At 40.0% G+C, this 20,188-nt stretch overlaps 1 protein-coding gene across 1 annotated transcript; it reads left to right on the forward strand.

Annotated features, from left to right (window-relative positions):
* The first annotated feature begins 2,375 nt into the window (after positions 1–2,375).
* Positions 2,376–2,804, forward strand: LOC145088990 (uncharacterized). The gene has a single exon (XM_079027496.1). It carries the CDS (start codon positions 2,376–2,378, stop codon positions 2,802–2,804), a length of 429 nt encoding a protein of 142 aa, XP_078883622.1.
* Positions 2,805–20,188: the final 17,384 nt, after the last annotated feature.

A 20,188-nucleotide genomic window follows, 5' to 3' on the forward strand; every position in this document is an offset into this window, starting at 1 on the left:
TGCCACAGGAGAATTCCAAAATTACCACAACAAACCATCTGTTACCAAAATGCTTAGAATTCAAGCTACAACCCAAGACCATTTCCACAAAATGCATTGATTAGACCCTCTTACCCACCACAACAACCTCACAACCAACATCCACATCCACACTATCAACCCAAACCGCACCCTCCACATCATCACCAACAACCTCCTCAATCCCAACCAAGTAGCTTGGGAATGTCTCTTGAGGACATTGTCGAATCCTTAGCCATTAGTACCCAAAAATTCCAAAAAGAGACAAGCACTAGGATCTCTAACCTTGAAGCACAAATGGGAGACATAGTTATATTTATAAGCAAGTTGGAGTCCCGTGGAAAACTCCTTTCTCAAAGCGAAAAGAACCCAAACGTCAATGTGGTTACCTTGAGAAGTGGCAAACAAACCGGAGAGAGTATTTCAAAGAAGTAGTCAAGGGAAGAAGAGGAAGAAATAGAATTCATTCCCATTGAGGATCCTATAGTCAAGAATGATGCATAAGCCGGAGTTCCAAAGAAGACTATTCCCCTAGTGACACCAATGGCCACTCAACTGCCATTCCCCTCCTAACTTGCAACTTCAAAGAAGAATATGGAGGAGAAAGAGATACTGGACACCTTTTGAAAGGTGGAAGTAAACATCCCTTTACTTGATGCGATCAAACAAATCCCTAGATATGCAAAATTATTGAAGGAACTTTGTACCAACAAGATGAAATTGAAGGGAAATGAGAAAATCTCTGTAACGACCTAAACTTTCAAACAAAATTTTCATTTTTCAAACACAATAAAACTCATTTCATAATTCTCAAAATCACATATGTCTCAAATGTCACCATAGTAAACAAAATCCCAGAATCATAAAAACAATCTCTCGTCAGTGGGTACAATCATGCTGATGCCTTGTCGCGATCCTTAGAACTACCTGAAACACATAACACATAGCACGGTAAGCATAAAGCTTAGTGAGTTCCCCAAAATACCACATATCACACATTAGCCACTTGAAGCTATAACTCTGTAGGACCCTCCGGTCAATGTGTCTCAGTGGGACCCTCCGGTCCCACAACTCAGGTGGACCCTCTGGTCCCTTAACTTAGCAACTCAATATAGTACACAGTAAACATATCACAAAACAAATAGCAGGATATCTCAATACATAGCACATGCACATAAGACCCTTTGGTCGCACATAAGTTACCACTTAAGGTAAGTATAGTGAGAAGACTCACATCGTAAGCTAGCAGATGAAAATATCGTAATCGGAATCTCGAACTCTACCCACCGATCTAGCCTCCGCCTAACACATAATAATTATCCCTAATTCATGTTGGTCCTCAAGAAGCTAGACTAACCCTTCTACAACTCACAGAAGGGTAAAAGACCATTTTACCCCTCCATAGGGTTAATAGTCCTCAATTTTGACCTAACCCTTAAAGTCAACAAAAGTTAACGGCGGGGAGTACGCTGCATGTTCCACCTCCCTACGATGGGCGTACTCGGCTGCTATATAGAAATCGGGGATGCTCGACCCCTACGCTACGTGTACTGGGATTACACCCAGCATACACCCAATTTCATACTCCTCACGGTTTTGGTCTTAATCAGTTAAGACATAGACTCATATTTCAGATTTGGCCAATCTAATGTCTCTTAATCCATAAATTCAGTTGTGCATGGCTGAAAAGGTTACCAAAACTCAAAACACACAACCGCTTTCCTTATGAAGCCCATAACTCATGCATGGCTCACTCCTAACGTCCAAGATTGGATTTTCATGACTCTACTTCACAACATACACTGAAAAGGGGTAGATCAAGGTCTTTGGAGCTCATTTACTCATAAAGTCTCCACCTTTCGGGACTAAAACCCTAAATAAACTAAAGCAAAGGGTAAGAAAGCTTGAAGCTTTATACCTTTTTTGGAAGCCTTTCACGCAGCTACGCTCAGATCCAAACTCCTGGGCTCTCACTCCTTCTCCTCCAAGCTCTTTCTCCACCTCAAGATCATAAAGATATACTCACAAGCTCCTAGATGCACTCTCCAGCTACAAGGAAGAAGATTTAGGGTTTAGAGGATTTGGTGTCTGAGAATGGTGGCCAGAAATGAGGCCATCATGTCCTTTAAATAGGGAGCTTGACCACAATTAGGGTTTCATTCTATGCCTAGTACGCCCAGCGTACTAGGTGGCCTCCACGTTACAAACATGCCTTCGAGTACACTAAGCGTACACCCAAGTACGCCTCGCATACTCGTTCACTGCCCTTTTCTCAATTAAGGGCCAAAAATGAACATGAGCTCAAGATCTGGGTTTTATAGGATATACATGGACTTGGGATGTTACAATCTCAATGAATGCAAAACGCATCCGTGGTTTTACAAAGGAAACTTCCTCCCAAGTGCAAAGGTCCGGGAATGTTTACAGTTCCTTGCAATATTGGGGATGTCACTTTTAATAGTTCCATGCTTGACCTTGGTGATTCTATCAATGTCATGCCCTATTCGGTGTATGAATCATTGAATGTTGGACCTTTAAGTGAAACCGGTGTCATAATTTCACTTCCAGATAAATCAAGTGTCTTTCCTAGAGGCGTTTTAGAAGATGTTTTGGTGCTAGTGAACCAATTGGTCTTCCCGGCGGATGTGTATGTGATTGATTTAGAAGAACAAGTTTCCTCCAAGTCGGGTCTAATTTTACTTAGGAGACTATTTTTGAAGACGACTAGAACAAAGAGTGGTGTGTATGCAAGCAGCTTAACAATGGAATTTGATGGGGAAAAATAAGTTTTACTATCTATGATGCTATGATATATCCTAGTGATGTTTCATCCTTGTATTTTGTTGATGTTGTTGAACCATTAACCCAAGAATTGCTTGAGTTGTCTAATGGTGACATGTTGGAGGTGATTTTGAGCAAAGGATTTGATTATGGAAAATTAGCCAAGAAGTTGAAGCACTACTCATTAGACCCGATAGTTGAAAGATTAGTTAACAATTTGGAGATCAAGAAACCTACTCAATCCAATGTAAAGCAAATTGAATTACCTCAAACCCACACAAGATTTCCACCCTCCCTTGTTCAACCACCAGAACTAGAATTGAATGTCCTACCTCAACACTTGAAGTATGCGTACTTGGGAAACAACGAGACTCTTCCGGTCATCATTTCGAATCACTTAAACGAATGTGAAGAAGAGCAACTGTGCAAGGTGTTGAAGGAGCATAAAGAAGCAATGAGTTGGACGATTTCGGATATCAAGGGATTGATCCCCTCTACTTGTATGCACAAGATCTTGATGGAATATGAATGCAAGCCACGTCAGGATGCGCAAAGAAGGTTGAATCCGGCAATAATGGAAGTGGTCAAGAAAGAGATTTTAAAGCTCCTTGATGCGGGGACGATCTATCCAATCTTGGATAGCAATTGGGTGAGCATGGTGCAAGTTATGCCAAAGAAGACGGGGATAATGGTGGTCGAGAACAACAAAGGTATGATGGTCCCCACTCGTGTGCAAAACGGGTGGAGAGTATGTATTGACTACCGCAAACTCAATGCAAACACAATAAAATATCATTTTCCATTACCTTTCAATGATCAAATGTTAGAAAGGTTGGCCGGGAAATCTCACTATTGTTTTCTAGATGGGTATTCCAGTTTTCACTAAATCCCGGTGGCGCTGGATGACCAAGAAATGACAACTTTCACATGTCCATTTGGCACTTTTGCATATTGGAGAATGCCATTTGGATTGTGTAATGCCCTGGCTACTTTCCAACGTTGTATGGTTAGTATCTTTTTGGAATATGTTGAAAACATAATTGAGGTTTTTATGGATGATTTCACGGTATATGGAAACTCATTTCAAGAATGTTTGACCAATCTCACCAAAATTTAGAAAAAGATGCATTGAAATGAATTTGGTTCTAAATTTTGAGAAATGTCATTTTATGGTGATTCAATGTCTTATTTTGGGTCACATTGTGTCAAAGAAAGGAATCGAGGTAGATAAGGCTAAAATCGATGTTATTCAAAGCTTACCTTGCCCGACTTGTGTTTGGGAAGTTCGTTCTTTTTTAGGTCATGTCGGATTCTACCGAAGGTTTATCAAGGACTTTTCAATGATAATAAGACCAATGTGCCAAATCTTGCAAAAGGATGTTGATTTCGAGTTCAATGAGGCATGCAAGGAAGCTTTTTACAAGCTCAAAGAGTTGCTTACATCCACTCCTATCATGCAAGCACCGAATTAATATATCCCTTCAAGATCATGTGTGATGCAAGCAACTATTCTATAGGCGCAGTTTTGGGTCAAAAGAATGGAAGAGACTCCCATGCGATCTACTACGCATCGAGGACACTAGACAATGCTCAAAGCAACTACTCTACCACGGAGAAGGAGCTATTGGCCATAGTGTTTGCTTTGGACAAGTTTAGGCAATATCTACTTGGCACCAAAGTTATAGTGTATTTGGATCATGCGGCTCTCAAGTACTTGATGAAAAAGAAAGATGCAAAGCCAAGACTCATGTGATGGATCCTAATATTGCAACAATTTGATTCGGAGATTTGGGACAAGAGTGGATGCGAAAACCTTGTTATCGATCATCTAAGTCGGATCACTTCAAATGAGACTCCCTTCCATTTGCGGGACGAGTTTCCGGATGAACATCTCTTTTTCCTTCCTCGGTCTATTCCTTGGTATGCTGATATCGTTAAATTTTGGTCATGAAAACATATCCCGACACATTCACACACGCTCAAAAGGATAAATTAAAAGGCGATGCAAAATACTATGTGTGGGATGAGCCTTATTTGTGGAAACATTGTCGCGATCAAATTATTAGGCGATGTGTACCCCAACTAGAACATCAATCTATCTTGCAATTTTGTCATGAATTTTCTTCTGGGGGACACTTTGGACCTAACCAAACTTTGAGAAACGTTGTTGAGTGTGGACTATTTTTGCCAACCATGTCACGCGATTGCTATTTGTTTTGTAAAAGTTGTGAACGGTGCCAAAGGACAGGGTACATTTCATAAAAGAACCAAATGTCGCAAAATCCCATTCTTGTTTGTGAAGTTTTTGACGTATAGGCAATCAATTTTATGGGCCCATTTCCCGTCTCATTTAGCAACGTTTACATCTTAATCGTACTTGAATATGTCTCTAAATGGGTTGAAGCTAAAGCCACAAGATCGGATGATGCCAAAACGGTTATCGAGTTTTTAAAGTCTAATGTTTTGATGAGATTTGGTGTGCCCAGGGATTTGATTAGTGATAGAGGGATGCATTTCCTCAACAAGATGATGGAGGCTTTATTAAGAAAGTACAATGCGACCCATCATGTCTCTACCGCCTACCACCCTCAAACGAATGGTCAAACGGCGGTTTCAAATCGTGAGGTGAAGAGTATTCTTGAGAAAACAATGAATCCGACAAGAAAGGATTGGATTTTGAGGCTTGATGATTCCTTATGGTCCTACCAGACCGCTTACAAGACCCCGATAGGCATGTCTCCATTTTGGTTGGTTTTTGGAAACCCATGTCATCTTCCCGTCGAATTGGAGCACCGTGCATTTTGGGTGGTCAAACAATGTAATTTCAATATTGATGAGGCGGGAAGACATAGGAAGCTTCAACTTCAAGAGTTAGAAGATTTGAGAAATGACTCTTATGAAAATTCACGAATTTACAAGGAAAAATCGAAGCTTTTACATGACAAGTCCATCACCCGGAAGCATTTTGAATTGGTACATTGGGTCTTACTTTACCATTCGCGATTGAAATTATTACTGGGAAAGTTATGATTAAGGTGGATTCAGACTTTTTTTGTAATAAATATTTTTGACCATGGTGCGGAGGAAATACAAAGTGAAGAATCGGGACAAATTTTTGAAGTTAATGGGCATCGTTTGAGGCTATTCTATGAAGGTTTCAATGCAAATGCTCTTGAAATCATCCATTTTGATGTCCCAAGGTGTTGAATCAAGGTGGAAGGACGTCTTGCCAAAGATGTTAAAGAAGGGCATTTTTGGAAAACATTGTGTTTTCATCTTTTCTAATTCCAAATAAATGTTTTAGATAAATCCTTTTTGCATTTCACATTTGTTCTTCCTTCTTGCAGCAAAAGGGTGTTGAATTTTAAGCCCCCGATGTTCGTTTTGGTCAAGCACGAAGATTTTAGATTTTTGTACGGATCCACAAATTGTCTGCGTGTACTCTAAGTCTTGTCCACGTAAACCACAAATGGTCTGAGTGTACCCATCCAGGAGGTTTGCGTCATCTTTGCAATTAAGAGCCCATACAGAACAACTAACACAAACCGCGTGTACCCTAAGCCTTGTCCGCGTGGATCAAAAATGGACCGCGTGTAGTCCCCTAAATCAACCGCGTCATTCTCCAGAATTGGGACATTTACATAACATTTTACGTGGACTGCATGTGGTCGAAGATCCGTCTGCGTGGCCCATACGCGGATCGCGTATACTCAGCATAAATCAATCGCGTGAAGATTTGTAAGAGGGACCATTTCGGTGCACGTCACACAGACCGTGTGTACTCCAAAAAATGTTCGCGTAAGGTGTTGACTATTGTTGACCTGGGTATTGACCACGTGTGACCATGAATTAAACCAAATGAAGCCTCCGGTCGGCCCTTTCTTTTCCATTCTTCTCTTCTTTTCCCTCTAACCTCCATTAAAACACTTCCCACCTTTAACACCAAAACTCGATTTCCCGTCAAACCGTCGGGTGGAATTATGTGAAAACACAGCCATTCTCTCCCATTTTTCAAGCCCTACAACCCGCACCCAAAAACCAGTCTGATCTATTACTGAAATTTCGGGCGCCACCACCACCATCTCGCCACTTTCCGGCCATTTTCCGGCCAACTCCGGCCACCTCTCGTAATTTCGACACCACCATTGTGCTCCTTTTGGTCAAGGCTACAAATCCCACTAAAAATATTCCTCAATGGGCCGACATTGTTGCCTTAGACCCATATACATAGTGAGCAGACTCACCTTGACTCGCTGAGTTCCCTGGCTACTCATGGTCGCGATCTAGCAAATCAACTCATCGAGTCATCCTCAGACTCGTCGAGTTCTACCTTTTCCAAAAATCAGGACAAATCAACTCAACTCGTCGAGCCCCTCCATTGACTCGCCGAGTCCCTTAGTCTGTTTGGGCTATCTTAATGGATTAAGCCCCTACACTTCATATCCAAGCTTCATAGTTCATATAAACCCTGAAAATATCCTTCTATGGGTAAAGTTTCCAACTTTACCCGTTAATACTTCTTATTAATGGGTTTAGCTCAAACCCTAACTCATTTTGACCTAAAACTTGGTCCGTAAGCCATCATTACACCAAACTAAAGCTTACAACCACATATCTAAACCCCTAACACCACTTGGACACGTAAAGCTTCTGACTATCTCTCCATGCATGGCCTTTTGGAGCTTAAAAGGCCAAAATGACCACTTATAGCTTGAATGGGGGCTGTAGTGGCATAAAGCTTGCACTTTTATGCCACAACATCCCTAAGTGATTCCATATCTGGAAGGATCCTTGCTTGGGACGTCCATGTCCCAAAGATCAAGACTCTTGAGCCAAAATCCTCATAAAAGGGACATAATGAGATCTAAGGAACTAAGAGTCAAGATAGAAGCTTGATTACTAGAAAATGTGGAAAATGGCATGTAGTTTCTGGATCTACTCTTTCCTGCTTGATCCCTTGATCTTCTTCTTCTTCCACAAGCTTCAAAAGTGCAAAAAATCACTCCAAATAGCTCAAACTCTCCAATAAAGCTCTAGGGTTTCGTGGATTAGGGTTTGGGACAAGTGATGGTTTTCGTATAATACAACATCCTATGGTGCACATACAACCCTAAATACCTTGGATCTATGTTTTCTCTAGTTATACATGATGGGTTTTAGCCGTAAGAACTTTCCTATGTGCGCATGCAAAACCCTAATGCTCGGATCTAGGCTTTCTAATTAAACACGATTTGAATCCAAGACTTCTAATGACTAATTAGGTTAAATAACAACATTGAAATAGATCTAGAATCATACCTTTGGATTCCTTGTTGATGTTGTTGTCTTGGAGCTTCTAGAGTCACAAATGTTACTCCTCTAATGGCTTACAAACACCAAAAGCAAGTAAGATGATTTAGGAGAGAGGAGAGGGGAGGAATTCGGCCAGAGTATCTCTACTTTAGATGGTTTGTCGAATTCCTTCACCCCTAGGGTCTATTTATACTTGTAGACTCCTTAAGGATTACAGCTTTAACCCTAATTGGATAACTTAGACTTTAAGTTGATCCATATCCTATCCTTGATAACCCTATGGACGATTTTGGCTTATCCAAGCCCTAGAAATCGTCCATCCCATCTAGGATAAGGATTTATAGTCTAAAGTGTAACTATCAAACAATTGACAGTTTGTACCTTCTTATTTAATTAATCTCTTTAAGTCACCAAATTAATTCCAATTAATCTATGACTTATATTAATCAAATAACCAAATATTATTCCTTATAATATTTACTCTCTCTTAACAAATCATCCATCAAGTTGCTATGGTGAAGGCAACCCAAAAGGACCATGCACAACCGGGTCAAATACTTGCCTAATATAGTTGCAGCCTTAGACACTATTCCAACAGTCTCCCACTTGGATAAGTCTAGTAACTATACAAATACAATTCGGTTTGCAATCGTAGCTCTTAAAGACGCTATCAAACTCTAATCTAATCAATCTTGTCCTTTAGATAAGGGATCGTACAGTCCTCTGTTAGATATCATGCTGACAATCCTATGGAATGGTTAGTCTAGCATTTAATTTCTCGATCTCCGATTAATTCGACATAGAACTTAATCAAACACATCAATTCAGTTCTGACCGGGCCCGGCACATAAGTCAAATCAAATCATCGAGTGGCCAAGATATCTCTTCTACCCTCTTAGGATAAAATTTACAGATAAACTTCGACTTATATGCATTTACTTATTCATTAACCAACTATACACAACAATGCGTTTTATAACACCAAGTTACTGATGCGTTTTCGCATTATCAATGTACAATCAATTAACATATAATAAACCATATATCAAGGTTTTAAGACTATATGATATTATCGTCTTGCGATCACCTTTTATATCATATTCCATAAGGTGATTCCAGCAAGCGTGGGTTTATTCCAATGCTCAAAACCAGTTCATAAGCACTCATGAACGTTGCAGCAACCCTTGCTATGTCTAACACCATTTAGACAATCTACACACCAATTCATGACAATCTTCATTCATATCTACTTCCAACATATGAACGATTGTGGACAATTTGAATAATTCGATTATTCCTAATAAACTCAATTATTCTGGAAGTCAAAACATGCAAAGTGAAACAATAGTTAAACAAATCAACATATGACAATAACTTTACTTATAAATAAAACTCCTTTATTTAATCATCAAATGTTAATTACATTTATCTATTATACGTGTCTAATACTATCTAATCTATACTAATATCATCCTTCAGCCCAATACTCTTAGCATGCTGCAAGTGCTTAACCCTACTCAGTCCCTTCGTAAGCGGATCTGCTGGGTTATCCTCTGATGATATCCTCTTAACTATGAGTTGTCCTTCTTCTACACGATGTCTAACGAAGTGATATTTTCTGTCGATATGTCGAGATCTACCATGATCCCTCGGTTCCTTGGTCAAGGCAACCGCACCTTCGTTATCACAGAAAATCTCCATGGGCTCCTTTATGGCCGGCACAACTCCAAGATCACCAATGAAGTTCTTTAGCCATATCGCCTCCTTCGACGCTTCGCTCGCTGCGATGTACTCTGATTCGCACGTTGAATCAGCTACGGTTTCTTGCTTGGAACTCTTCCAAGTTACTGCTCCTCCGTTTAGGGTAAAGACCCAGCCCGACTGCGAACGGTAGTTGTCCCTATCGGTCTGAAAACTGGCATCACTATACCCTCGCACCTTCAAGTCATCACTCCCTCCAAGGACTAACAACCATTCTTTCGTCCTACGAAGGTACTTAAGGATGTTCTTCACCGCAATCCAATGTGCTTTGCCAGGGTTCCCTTGATATCTGCTAACCATGCTCAAAGCGAAGGCTACATCAGGGCGAGTACAAGTCATAGCGTACATGATTGAGCCAACTGCGGAAGCATATGGTATTCGGCTCATTTCAGCTATTTCAGCTTTAGTACTCGGACTTTGAGTCTTACTCAACTTGGCATTTCCTTGTATCGGTAGTTCTCCCTTCTTAGAGTTTTCCATACTAAAACGTTTTAGTACCTTCTCTAAGTAAGTATTCTGACTAAGTCCAATTAGTCTCTTACTTCTTTCTCTTACTATCCTTATTCCCAAAATGTAAGAAGCCTCTCCGAGGTCCTTCATAGCGAAACACTTCCCGAGCCAGGACTTGACTTCCTGCAGAGTCAGGATGTCGTTTCCTATGAGTAATATGTCATCGACATATAGAACGAGAAAGCTTACTACACTCCCACTGGCTTTGACATATACACAAGATTCGTCTTCGCTTCGTACAAATCCAAACTCTTTGACTTTCTCATCGAAGCAAAGATTCCATCTGCGAGACGCTTGCTTAAGTCCATAAATGGACTTCTCAAGCTTACACACTCTATTTGGATGCTTCGGATTCACAAACCCCTCTGGCTGAGCCATGTAAACATCCTCAGCCAACTTTCCGTTAAGGAAGGCGGTCTTGACATCCATTTGCCAAATTTCATAATCATGAAATGCGGCAATTGCTAGCATCACTCTAATAGATTTAATCTTCGCAACTGGTGAGAAGGTCTCATCATAGTCAACTCCCGGAGTTTGAGTAAAGCCCTTCGCAACCAATCGCGCTTTATACGTGTGTACGTTCCCATCCACGTCGGTCTTCTTCTTGAAGATCCACTTGCACCCAACGGTCTTACGTTCGGGCACATGATCAACCAAATTCCAAACTTGGTTATCGTACATGGATTGGATCTCACTATCCATTGCCTCTTTCCATTTTGCAGACTCCAGGCCTGCCATGGCTTCCTTATAGCTATTAGGTTCATCAAGATTTACTAGTGTACCATCACTAATATACATGTCCCCTTCGGTAGTAATATGAAAACCATAAAACTGGGGATGAACTCTAACTCTATCGGAACGTCTAAGAGGTAAGGATTCGTCAATTGGTTCAACCGGAGTTTCCTCCTCGGGTTGAGTGCCAGCGGTAGAGGTTCCTTCATCTATCGACTCTTGAATCTCTTCAAGTTCGATTTGCCTCCCACTATCTCCTTGGCTTATGAGTTCTCGCTCTCGGAAAACTCCTCTCCTCGCAACAAAGACAACATTGTCTTTCGGTCTATAGAAGAGATATCCAAAGGATGTCTGCGGGTAGCTGATGAAAATACATCGCTCACTTCGAGGTTCAAGCTTGTCGTGAGTATCTCGTCTTACGAAAGCCTCGCAACCCCAAACCTTGATATGTCCCAACGAGGGAGCTTTCCCCGTCCACATCTTGTGAGGTGTTTTGGCAACCTTCTTAGTAGGGACTCGGTTAAGGATATGGGCGGCAGTCTCTAGGGCATACCCCCAAAAAAAGATAGGTAGTGAAGCACGACTCATCATAGAGCGAACCATATCCAATAAGGTTCGATTACGCCTTTCTGCCACACCATTCAACTGCGGTGTCCTAGGAGGCGTCAATTGCGAAACTATTCCACACTCCTTGAGATAATCGTGGAATTCAAGACTTAGGTACTCTCCTCCTCGATCGGATCGAAGCATCTTGATTTTCCTGCCCAATTGATTCTCCACTTCATTCTTGAACTCTTTGAACTTTTCAAAGGTTTCTGACTTTTGCTTGATTAAATAGATATACCCATATCTACTATAATCATCGGTAAAAGTCACATAGAAGCGGTTCCCATCCTTCGTGGTTGATCTAAAGGGTCCACATACATCGGTATGTATTAGGTCCAATAGCCCCTCACCCCTTTCACAAGTATTCGTGAAGGGTGACTTAGTCATCTTTCCAAGTAAACAAGACTCGCATGTGTCATCTTCCCTAAGGTCGAATGACTCCAACACTCCATCCTTTTGGAGTTGGGCTATGCGTTTCTGGGTGACATGTCCAAGACGGCAATGCCACAAGGATGCTTTATCCAAACTAGTGGAAGAATTAATATTCAAAACATCATTTCCTAAGTTATCAACAATCATAACAGTTTCATATATTCCATTGCATGGTATAGCTTCAAAGTAAAAGACACTATTTAGATAAGCCATAATAGAACCATTCTCATTATTAAAAGAAAATCTAAATCCTTGTCTATATAAACCATGAAATGAAATGATGTTTCTAGCCATTTCTGGCGAATAGCAACAATTGTTCAAATCTAAACACAAATTATTCCTAAGCACTAAAGAATACACTCCAATCTTGGTAACAGGCGACGATCTTCTGTTCCCCATGATTAGATTGATCCTTCCTTGCTCCACATCCCTACTTCTTCTTAGTCCCTGCACATTTGAACAAATGTGATAACCACAACCGGTGTCAAGAACCCAAGAAATAGCATGGTTAGAATCGTTAGATTTAATTCTGTATATACCTGCGAAAGATGGCTTGATCTTTCCTTCTTTGATTGCTTGCAGGTATTCCGGGCAGCTTCTCTTCCAATGTCCTATCTTGTGGCAGTGGTGGCACTCTGCCTCCTTCGGGTTAGGGTAGGGCTTAGAGGGATCAACTTTGGTCCCACTAGAAGAGGCACCATCTCGGGCTTTAACCTTGCGATAGTTCTTTGATGAAGCCTTCCTCTTCTTTCCCTTTCCTTGACCAATTGCCAAGACAGGAGCAGCAGGCGGATTGGGAGTAGGTGCAACAGACTTCTCTTTGAAGTTGCTCTCAGCGACTCTCAAAAGACCTTGGAGTTTGCTTAGGGTGACCTCCTCTTTGTTCATGTGGTAGGTCATCCTAAATTGGTTGTACATCGGAGGCAAAGAGTGAAGCACCATGTCGATCGCTAAGTCTTCCCCAAAGTCAACATTTAACTTGCGAAGGCGATCGACATACCTTTGCATCTTTTGCAGGTGCACGGTAAGAGATTCTCCATGACCCATCTTAGCGGAGATCATGTTAGTGAAAATCTCATAACGCTCTTGTCTCGCGTTTTGGTGGTATCTCTCCAACAATTCTTAATGCATCTCGTATGGATACATGTCCTCGTAGGACTTTTGGAATTCGGAGTTCATGGTGGCAATCATGATGCAATGTACCTTCGTTGCATCTCGCTCATGAGTTTCAAAAGCGGTGATTTCAGCCGGAGTAGCGATTTCGGGGTTGATCTTCTCAAGCTTTTCATCGAGGACATACTCCTTATCCTCGTAGCGAGCAATGGTGCGAATGTATCTTATCCATTCACTAAAGTTCGTTCCATCGAAGGTGACCTTTTGGCAAAGGCTCATCAACGTGAAAGAACTAGCAGCAGCGTTGTTTGTGTTCGACATCTATAGAAAGGACAAAGATAGATTAGAATAAGAATCCCTAATTATCACCCAATAAGAAAAATTAGGGTTAGGATCCAACAATAACATTTACATATTAGAAAAGGGATGCCGTAATCTAACATGAAAATAAATTGAAGGTAAGTGAATGACGATTCACTAATTCTCCATTACAAAACCTAGACTATTAGTCCTAAGTGTATTGAGAATTCCTAGGTTCGAATGAGATTCATTGAACTATTCAATGGCATGTTTAAATCTTGATATGCCCCTCTTGTTTGTGACTGGGATGCCGAGGATCACAAAGCGGGTGTGAATTACCATGCAAATTCACATGGTGCCTTCATTGTAACGATCACCTATTCGATGTGCCGGTAAACCACACACGCTCCATCGAACTATGATAAACAATGAATCACCCTTTGCCACCTTTGCTTAGAACCAATTAGTGTGCCGGTAAACCACACACGCTCCACTAACTTCTTAGCAAGGGTTCAAAGTGTAATTTCATGGGATTGCATCAATTCACTTTTCCTAAAGTAACTAAGATTGGGAAATTTTTAAAACGTGTAGTTACTTTGTATTTCTTATTATACTTTTAATGAGAGGATGAGGTTGCCCTATCCTACCCGTTCGGCTAACGACCCTCCACCAATCAAGCAAGCGGTGGGTGTGAGTGTACACCCATTAAGCGCCATTTTATAGGCCGCAACCTTATACCCACCTTATAGATCGGCTTCGTGAATGAGGCCTAATAACGGTAAGACTAGCATTTAGTTATACATATATATATATATATATATATTATTCTAGTAATATCATATTAGTATAAGGTTGTGTTTTAAACCTTTTAAAACGTAGGGTTTGAAATTTAAGTTGTCTAAATTAAAACCTTTTAATCACAAATATAAATTTCAAAACTTGAGGGCAAGTTTTAAACATTTTAAAACATGGAGGATCAAATAACAAATAATTCTAATTAACAATTAATATCCTAATTATCTTTATTTGATTTATCCAAGATTTCTTTTAAGATAATTATCAAAATAATTAATCAATTATCATATAAGGAAATTAAATATTTTATTAGATGATAAATATCTTTAATTAGATCAAGATTATAGTCATATATATCAAAAAATCGGATTAGTGTTGATCTAATATGATTAAGGTAAGTTTCCATAAGATAAACATGAAAAAATCCCGATTTTGCCTAATCCTGACGCCCGGACTCGCCGAGTACACAAAGGGACTCGCCGAGTCAGGCCTACTCGCCGAGTCCACTTTGGAACTCGCCGAGTCCATGACTCATAAACCAAAAATTCGAATTTTGCAGGTTTGTTTCAGTTAATCAAGCAACAATTTAAAGAAAACCAAGCTAGGCTCTGATACCACTGATGGGTTTTAGCCATAAGAACTTTCCTATGTGCGCATGCAAAACCCTAATGCTCGGATCTAGGCTTTCTAATTAAACATGCTTTGAATCCAAGACTTCTAATGACTAATTAGGTTAAATAACAACATTGAAATAGATCTAGAATCATACCTTTGGATTCCTTGTTGATCTTGTTGTCTTGGAGCTTCTAGAGTCACAAATGTCACTCCTCTAATGGCTTACAAACACCAAAAGCAAGTAAGATGATTTAGGAGAGAGGAGAGGGGAGGAATTCGGCCAGAGTATCTCTACTTTAGATGGTGTGTCGAATTCCCTCACCCCTAGGGTCTATTTATACTTGTAGACTCCTTAAGGATTACAGCTTGAACCCTAATTGGATAACTTAGACTTTAAGTAGATCCATATCCTATCCTTGATAACCCTATGGACGATTTTGGCTTATCCAAGCCCTAGAAATCGTCCATCCCATCTAGGATAAGGATTTATAGTCTAAAGTGTAACTATCAAACAATTGACAGTTTATACCCTCTTATTTAATTAATCTCTTTAAGTCACCAAATTAATTCCAATTAATCTATGGCTTATATTAATCAAATAACCAAATATTATTCCTTATAATATTTACTTTCTCTTAACAAATCATCCATCAAGTTGCTATGGTGAAGGCAACCCAAAAGGACCATGCACAACCGGGTCAAATACTTGCCTAATATAGTTGCAGCCTTAGACACTATTCCAACAATACATGCAAATGGATTCCAAGGCATTAATCCTATAACTAGCATGCATTTCCATATACCAAATGAGATACTAGTTAGAGTAACATACCTTTTGCGTTGTATCTTGATTCCATGGAGCTTATGAGCCGAGTGCCTCAAGTGTGACACCTCAAATGGTTCAGACAACATCAACAACAACTTGGAATAACTTGAAAGAAAAGTCATATTGCTCAAAATCGGCTAGCCCTCTCATATGAACCCCTTAGGGTTGATTTCTTGAGCTATGGGGTCTTTATATATTATGGCTATTAGGGTTACACCATTTAACTGATGTCTTTCCATATTCTTCATGCTCCATGGGTTAAAACCACCATGGAGTATCCATGGGTTACTCTATGAGTTTTTCCCAACATGAAGAACTATGGATCATAAGCCCACATATATAAGAATGGATGATTTACACAATCAATCCCCATGTACTTAACTATCGTCTTTTGATCACAAAATTAATTCCAAATTAATTCTTGATCAAAACTAATTAAATAATATGATTTCATATAATATATTAGAACTTATAATATATTAATAAATCATATATATCATTTTCTCACAAAAGTCTATCCAAATTATTCCGATGCCATTCAACCCAAATGGACCATGCCAAGTCGGGTCGAATACATACCAATAATAGTTATGGGCTTAGACATCTAATCCAACAATTTCCCACTTGGATAAGTCTAAAACTATTATTGCGTATGATTCCAAAACCAGACTAGAAATCGTAGCTCTTAAAGCTGTTGTCGAACTCTGAACAAATCAATGACACGTCCATTAGATAAGGGATCATATATTCCTCCATTCTAGATATCACATGGAGTGAGATGTGGATTATAATCATTCTCTCTGTTCATATAATGTTTCCCGATTTCTGATTTATGACAACTGACTAATTGAACAGATCAAATCAGTCCAGGCCCGACCGAGCACTTACATTTGTCATCACTAAATCATCGATGGGCCCACAAATATCGCTTTTATCCCTCCAAGGGTAAAAGGAATGGATAAACTTCGACAAATATTCTTGTTCTACTACTCGTTGAATCATACACAAAGGCACGTTTTATAACATCGAGTTACCAATGCGTTTTCGTACAATCAATGTATAACCAACTCATAGTCAACAACTCATATCTCTAGGTTTGAAGAATATAAGATATTATCATCTCATGATCACTCGTGATAAAATCTATGAAGTGATGAAAGTAAGCGTGGGTTGAATCCAATACTCGAATCCCTATTCCAGGAGTACACATGAACACTGTACCCCCTTTGTCCCAGACAAACTACAGACCCATTCATGACAGTCTTGCCTCATTACCTACTTCTAAAGTATGATTGACTATGGATGGTTTGAATAACTTAGTCATTCGGATAGAATAACCTAGCTAATCTGGAAGTCAAAACATGCAAAGTGAAACACAAGAATAATACTAATCCAATATGGCCCCAAGCACTTTTGAGAGTAAATAGAACACCTTTTATTTAAAAACCATATTGATTACTCATTATTCATTGTATAATATTTCAAATAATCAACTTTATACTTGAATCAAAACAATAGTCATGCCATGCTCCAAGCATGCACACTATGTTTTGTCCAAACAATAATTATGCCATACTCCAAGTATGCACACTATGTTTATATATGATCCTTACCTTGTGAAATGGACCAATTGAACATGATTCCAATGATTCTCATTTCACAATCCCAAATCCTTATCGTAAATGTAAGAATTCCAAATTCGTACCATTTAACGAAATATGTTAGATTCTAAACTTATATGCATTGATCCTCTTGTAATGACTATGCACAAAGTCACAAAGACTTGTCAACAGACATTTACAAAGTATTCCAATGGAGAGCAACTCCATGGAAATGAAGTCTCAAATTCAAAGTACATTGCTTTGAACATCCTTCTTGCATTAAATTTCCTAATCTTACACAGATTTAAAGAATAACTTCCACCTATGGAAACATTTCCATATTCCCATTTTGACTATCACTTTTAAACAAGAGTTGCCTCTTTTCAGAACATGTCAATATGGTCCTTTCCAAAAATTTACACCATACTTCCAATTGTCCATGAGCAACCAATCTTTTGTAAACCATAGATTGTCCTCGACAATTTCTTAATCATTTTAGTCATATCCACTTCTAGTCCTTTTTCCCTCTTAATGCACTATGCATTTGGAAAATTTAGAAAGGATGAATATTATAGCACATGCAATCGATCTTATATTCGAAGCATATGGGACACGATTCACGATGTCTCACATAAAGACATGATACTAGAGCAGTCTTTTGATATAATATTTCTATTTCTATTTGCCATGTTCTCAAAATTCAGATTATGAAAAGGGATGTCGTAATCATAATCGAATTTTACAAAAAAAAATAATGTTCCCATCTATAGAATTTCCTTATGTTGAACCATTCCAACATAACATTCATATATATATCCTTGACTAAAGATGATTAAAATCTCAATCTAAGCTTTTAGAGTTGAAATGAAGTATAATTTCCTCTCCCTTAATTATAGCAAAACAACTTTTCCCAATTGAAACTCTTGTTTTCTATAATTAACACTTAACATAATAATCATGCTCCCACTAGAATAACAATTATTAGCATAACACTTATGCTCCCTATAACATCCCAAAATACGAGCCAAAAATTTCATTTTTTTCTTTTTTGAACATGTATTTAGCAAAACATTAGAAATAAAACGTTCGACGCTCATATCAATTCACAAAGATATTGCACGTCCGGAAAACATTTTTATAAAACGTAATAGTGTCAGAGTAAAAATCCCCAGGAAGATCTCATAATGCAGAATACAAAGCATGTGTGTGATGTACCGCTACCGCGCTGGCTCCTTCCTCTTCGAAGAAGAGGTACCTGAAACCAAAAATGAAAACTATAAGCACGAAGCTTAGTGACTTCCCCCACTGTACCACATACCATAAAAATCACATAACATACATATATTGTCAGGCATATCTGGGTGCCCGACCTACCCCTTCGGTCCTTGCGGCCGGATACTGTCGGGCATATCTGGGTGCCCGACCTACCCCTTCAGTCCTTGCGACTGGATACTGTCGGGCATATCTGGGTGCCTGACCTACCCCTTCGGTCCTTGCGACCGGATACTGCCGGGCATATCTGGGTGCCCGACCTACCCCTTCGGTCCTTGCGACCGGATACTGTCGGGCATATCTGGGTGCCCGACCTACCTTTTCGGTCCTTACGACCGAATATTGGGGACTATTTCACCCCCTACTGCTACCACGTAACACATATCACATAGCATCATATCATACTAGCACATAAACATAACACAGGGAGTAGCAACCCTAGATGAATATCACGGAGACCATCATCTATCATACAACTCCTACAGGTGGGCCGGCATTGTGGCCATAGACCCACCGCTACTCGAAGGTAACTCATCTCAAAGTAGCTGCTGATCTGCGTGGGAACTGACTGTCTGCTGCTGCTGCCACTCTGGAAAATCCTCCGGCTATAATTCCCACAAAACCCTTAGTCAAATACTGCTAACCGACTTCAGGGTAAAATGACCATTTACCCCTTACCAATCAAGAGTCAAGTCAAAGTCAACTGCGAGATGGCCCGACTCACCGAGTTGGCTTACCAACTCGCCGAGTACCTATCCCTTTGTCCGACCATAAACCCGTCCCTACCCGTCGAGTTAAGCATTGGCTTGACGAGTTCTCCTTCTAATCTACAGGCCAATAGTCCTTCATCCTACTCGCCGAGTTGTATAACAACTCGCCGAGTTCTTCTTCATCCGAAGAACACTCTATGCTGAGACTCGCCGAGCTGTATGAACAACTCGCCGAGTCTTTTCTTGAGGCAAGAAGATTGCCTTGAACTCGCTGAGTCATGGCATTGACTCGCCGAGTTACTACATGAGTGAGTCTGGCTTCCGACCCACTGAGTCACACCCCCATGACTCACCACTCCAACCCGCAACACGAAAAAAGGAAAACTCGGGGACTCGTGACTCGACTCGCCGAGTCAGATGAACGACTCGCCGTGTCTGCCCCATGAAAATACTATACACGCGATTCTACTTGAATCCAGCTCATGCCATTCATATATCTAGGTTTCTAGGGCCTGATTAACACGTAAAGTTTCCAACTTTACGTGTAAATAAACACCCATGAGGGTTTTAGGGCTCAAAATGCACCAAAAGAGCAGATCTAGGGCTTTCATGCACTATGGCTCCATAAAGGCAGTAGATCCAAGCTCCTGGAGCTCAATCATGCCTAGATCTAGAGGCTAAACAACTTATTACGAACCCTAAAACACAAACAAGCTTGGGAAAAAGGCTCAAGAAGGACTTTCATGGAGCTACAAGGGACAATAGGCATGAAAATAGAGGGAAACTGAGTTATACCTCAAGGAAATCACTGAGATAACTGTTGG

Source organism: Lactuca serriola, chromosome 2, assembly GCF_051521515.1.
Source record: "Lactuca serriola cultivar US96UC23 chromosome 2, Lser_US96UC23_V15, whole genome shotgun sequence".
Taxonomy (NCBI): domain Eukaryota; kingdom Viridiplantae; phylum Streptophyta; class Magnoliopsida; order Asterales; family Asteraceae; genus Lactuca; species Lactuca serriola.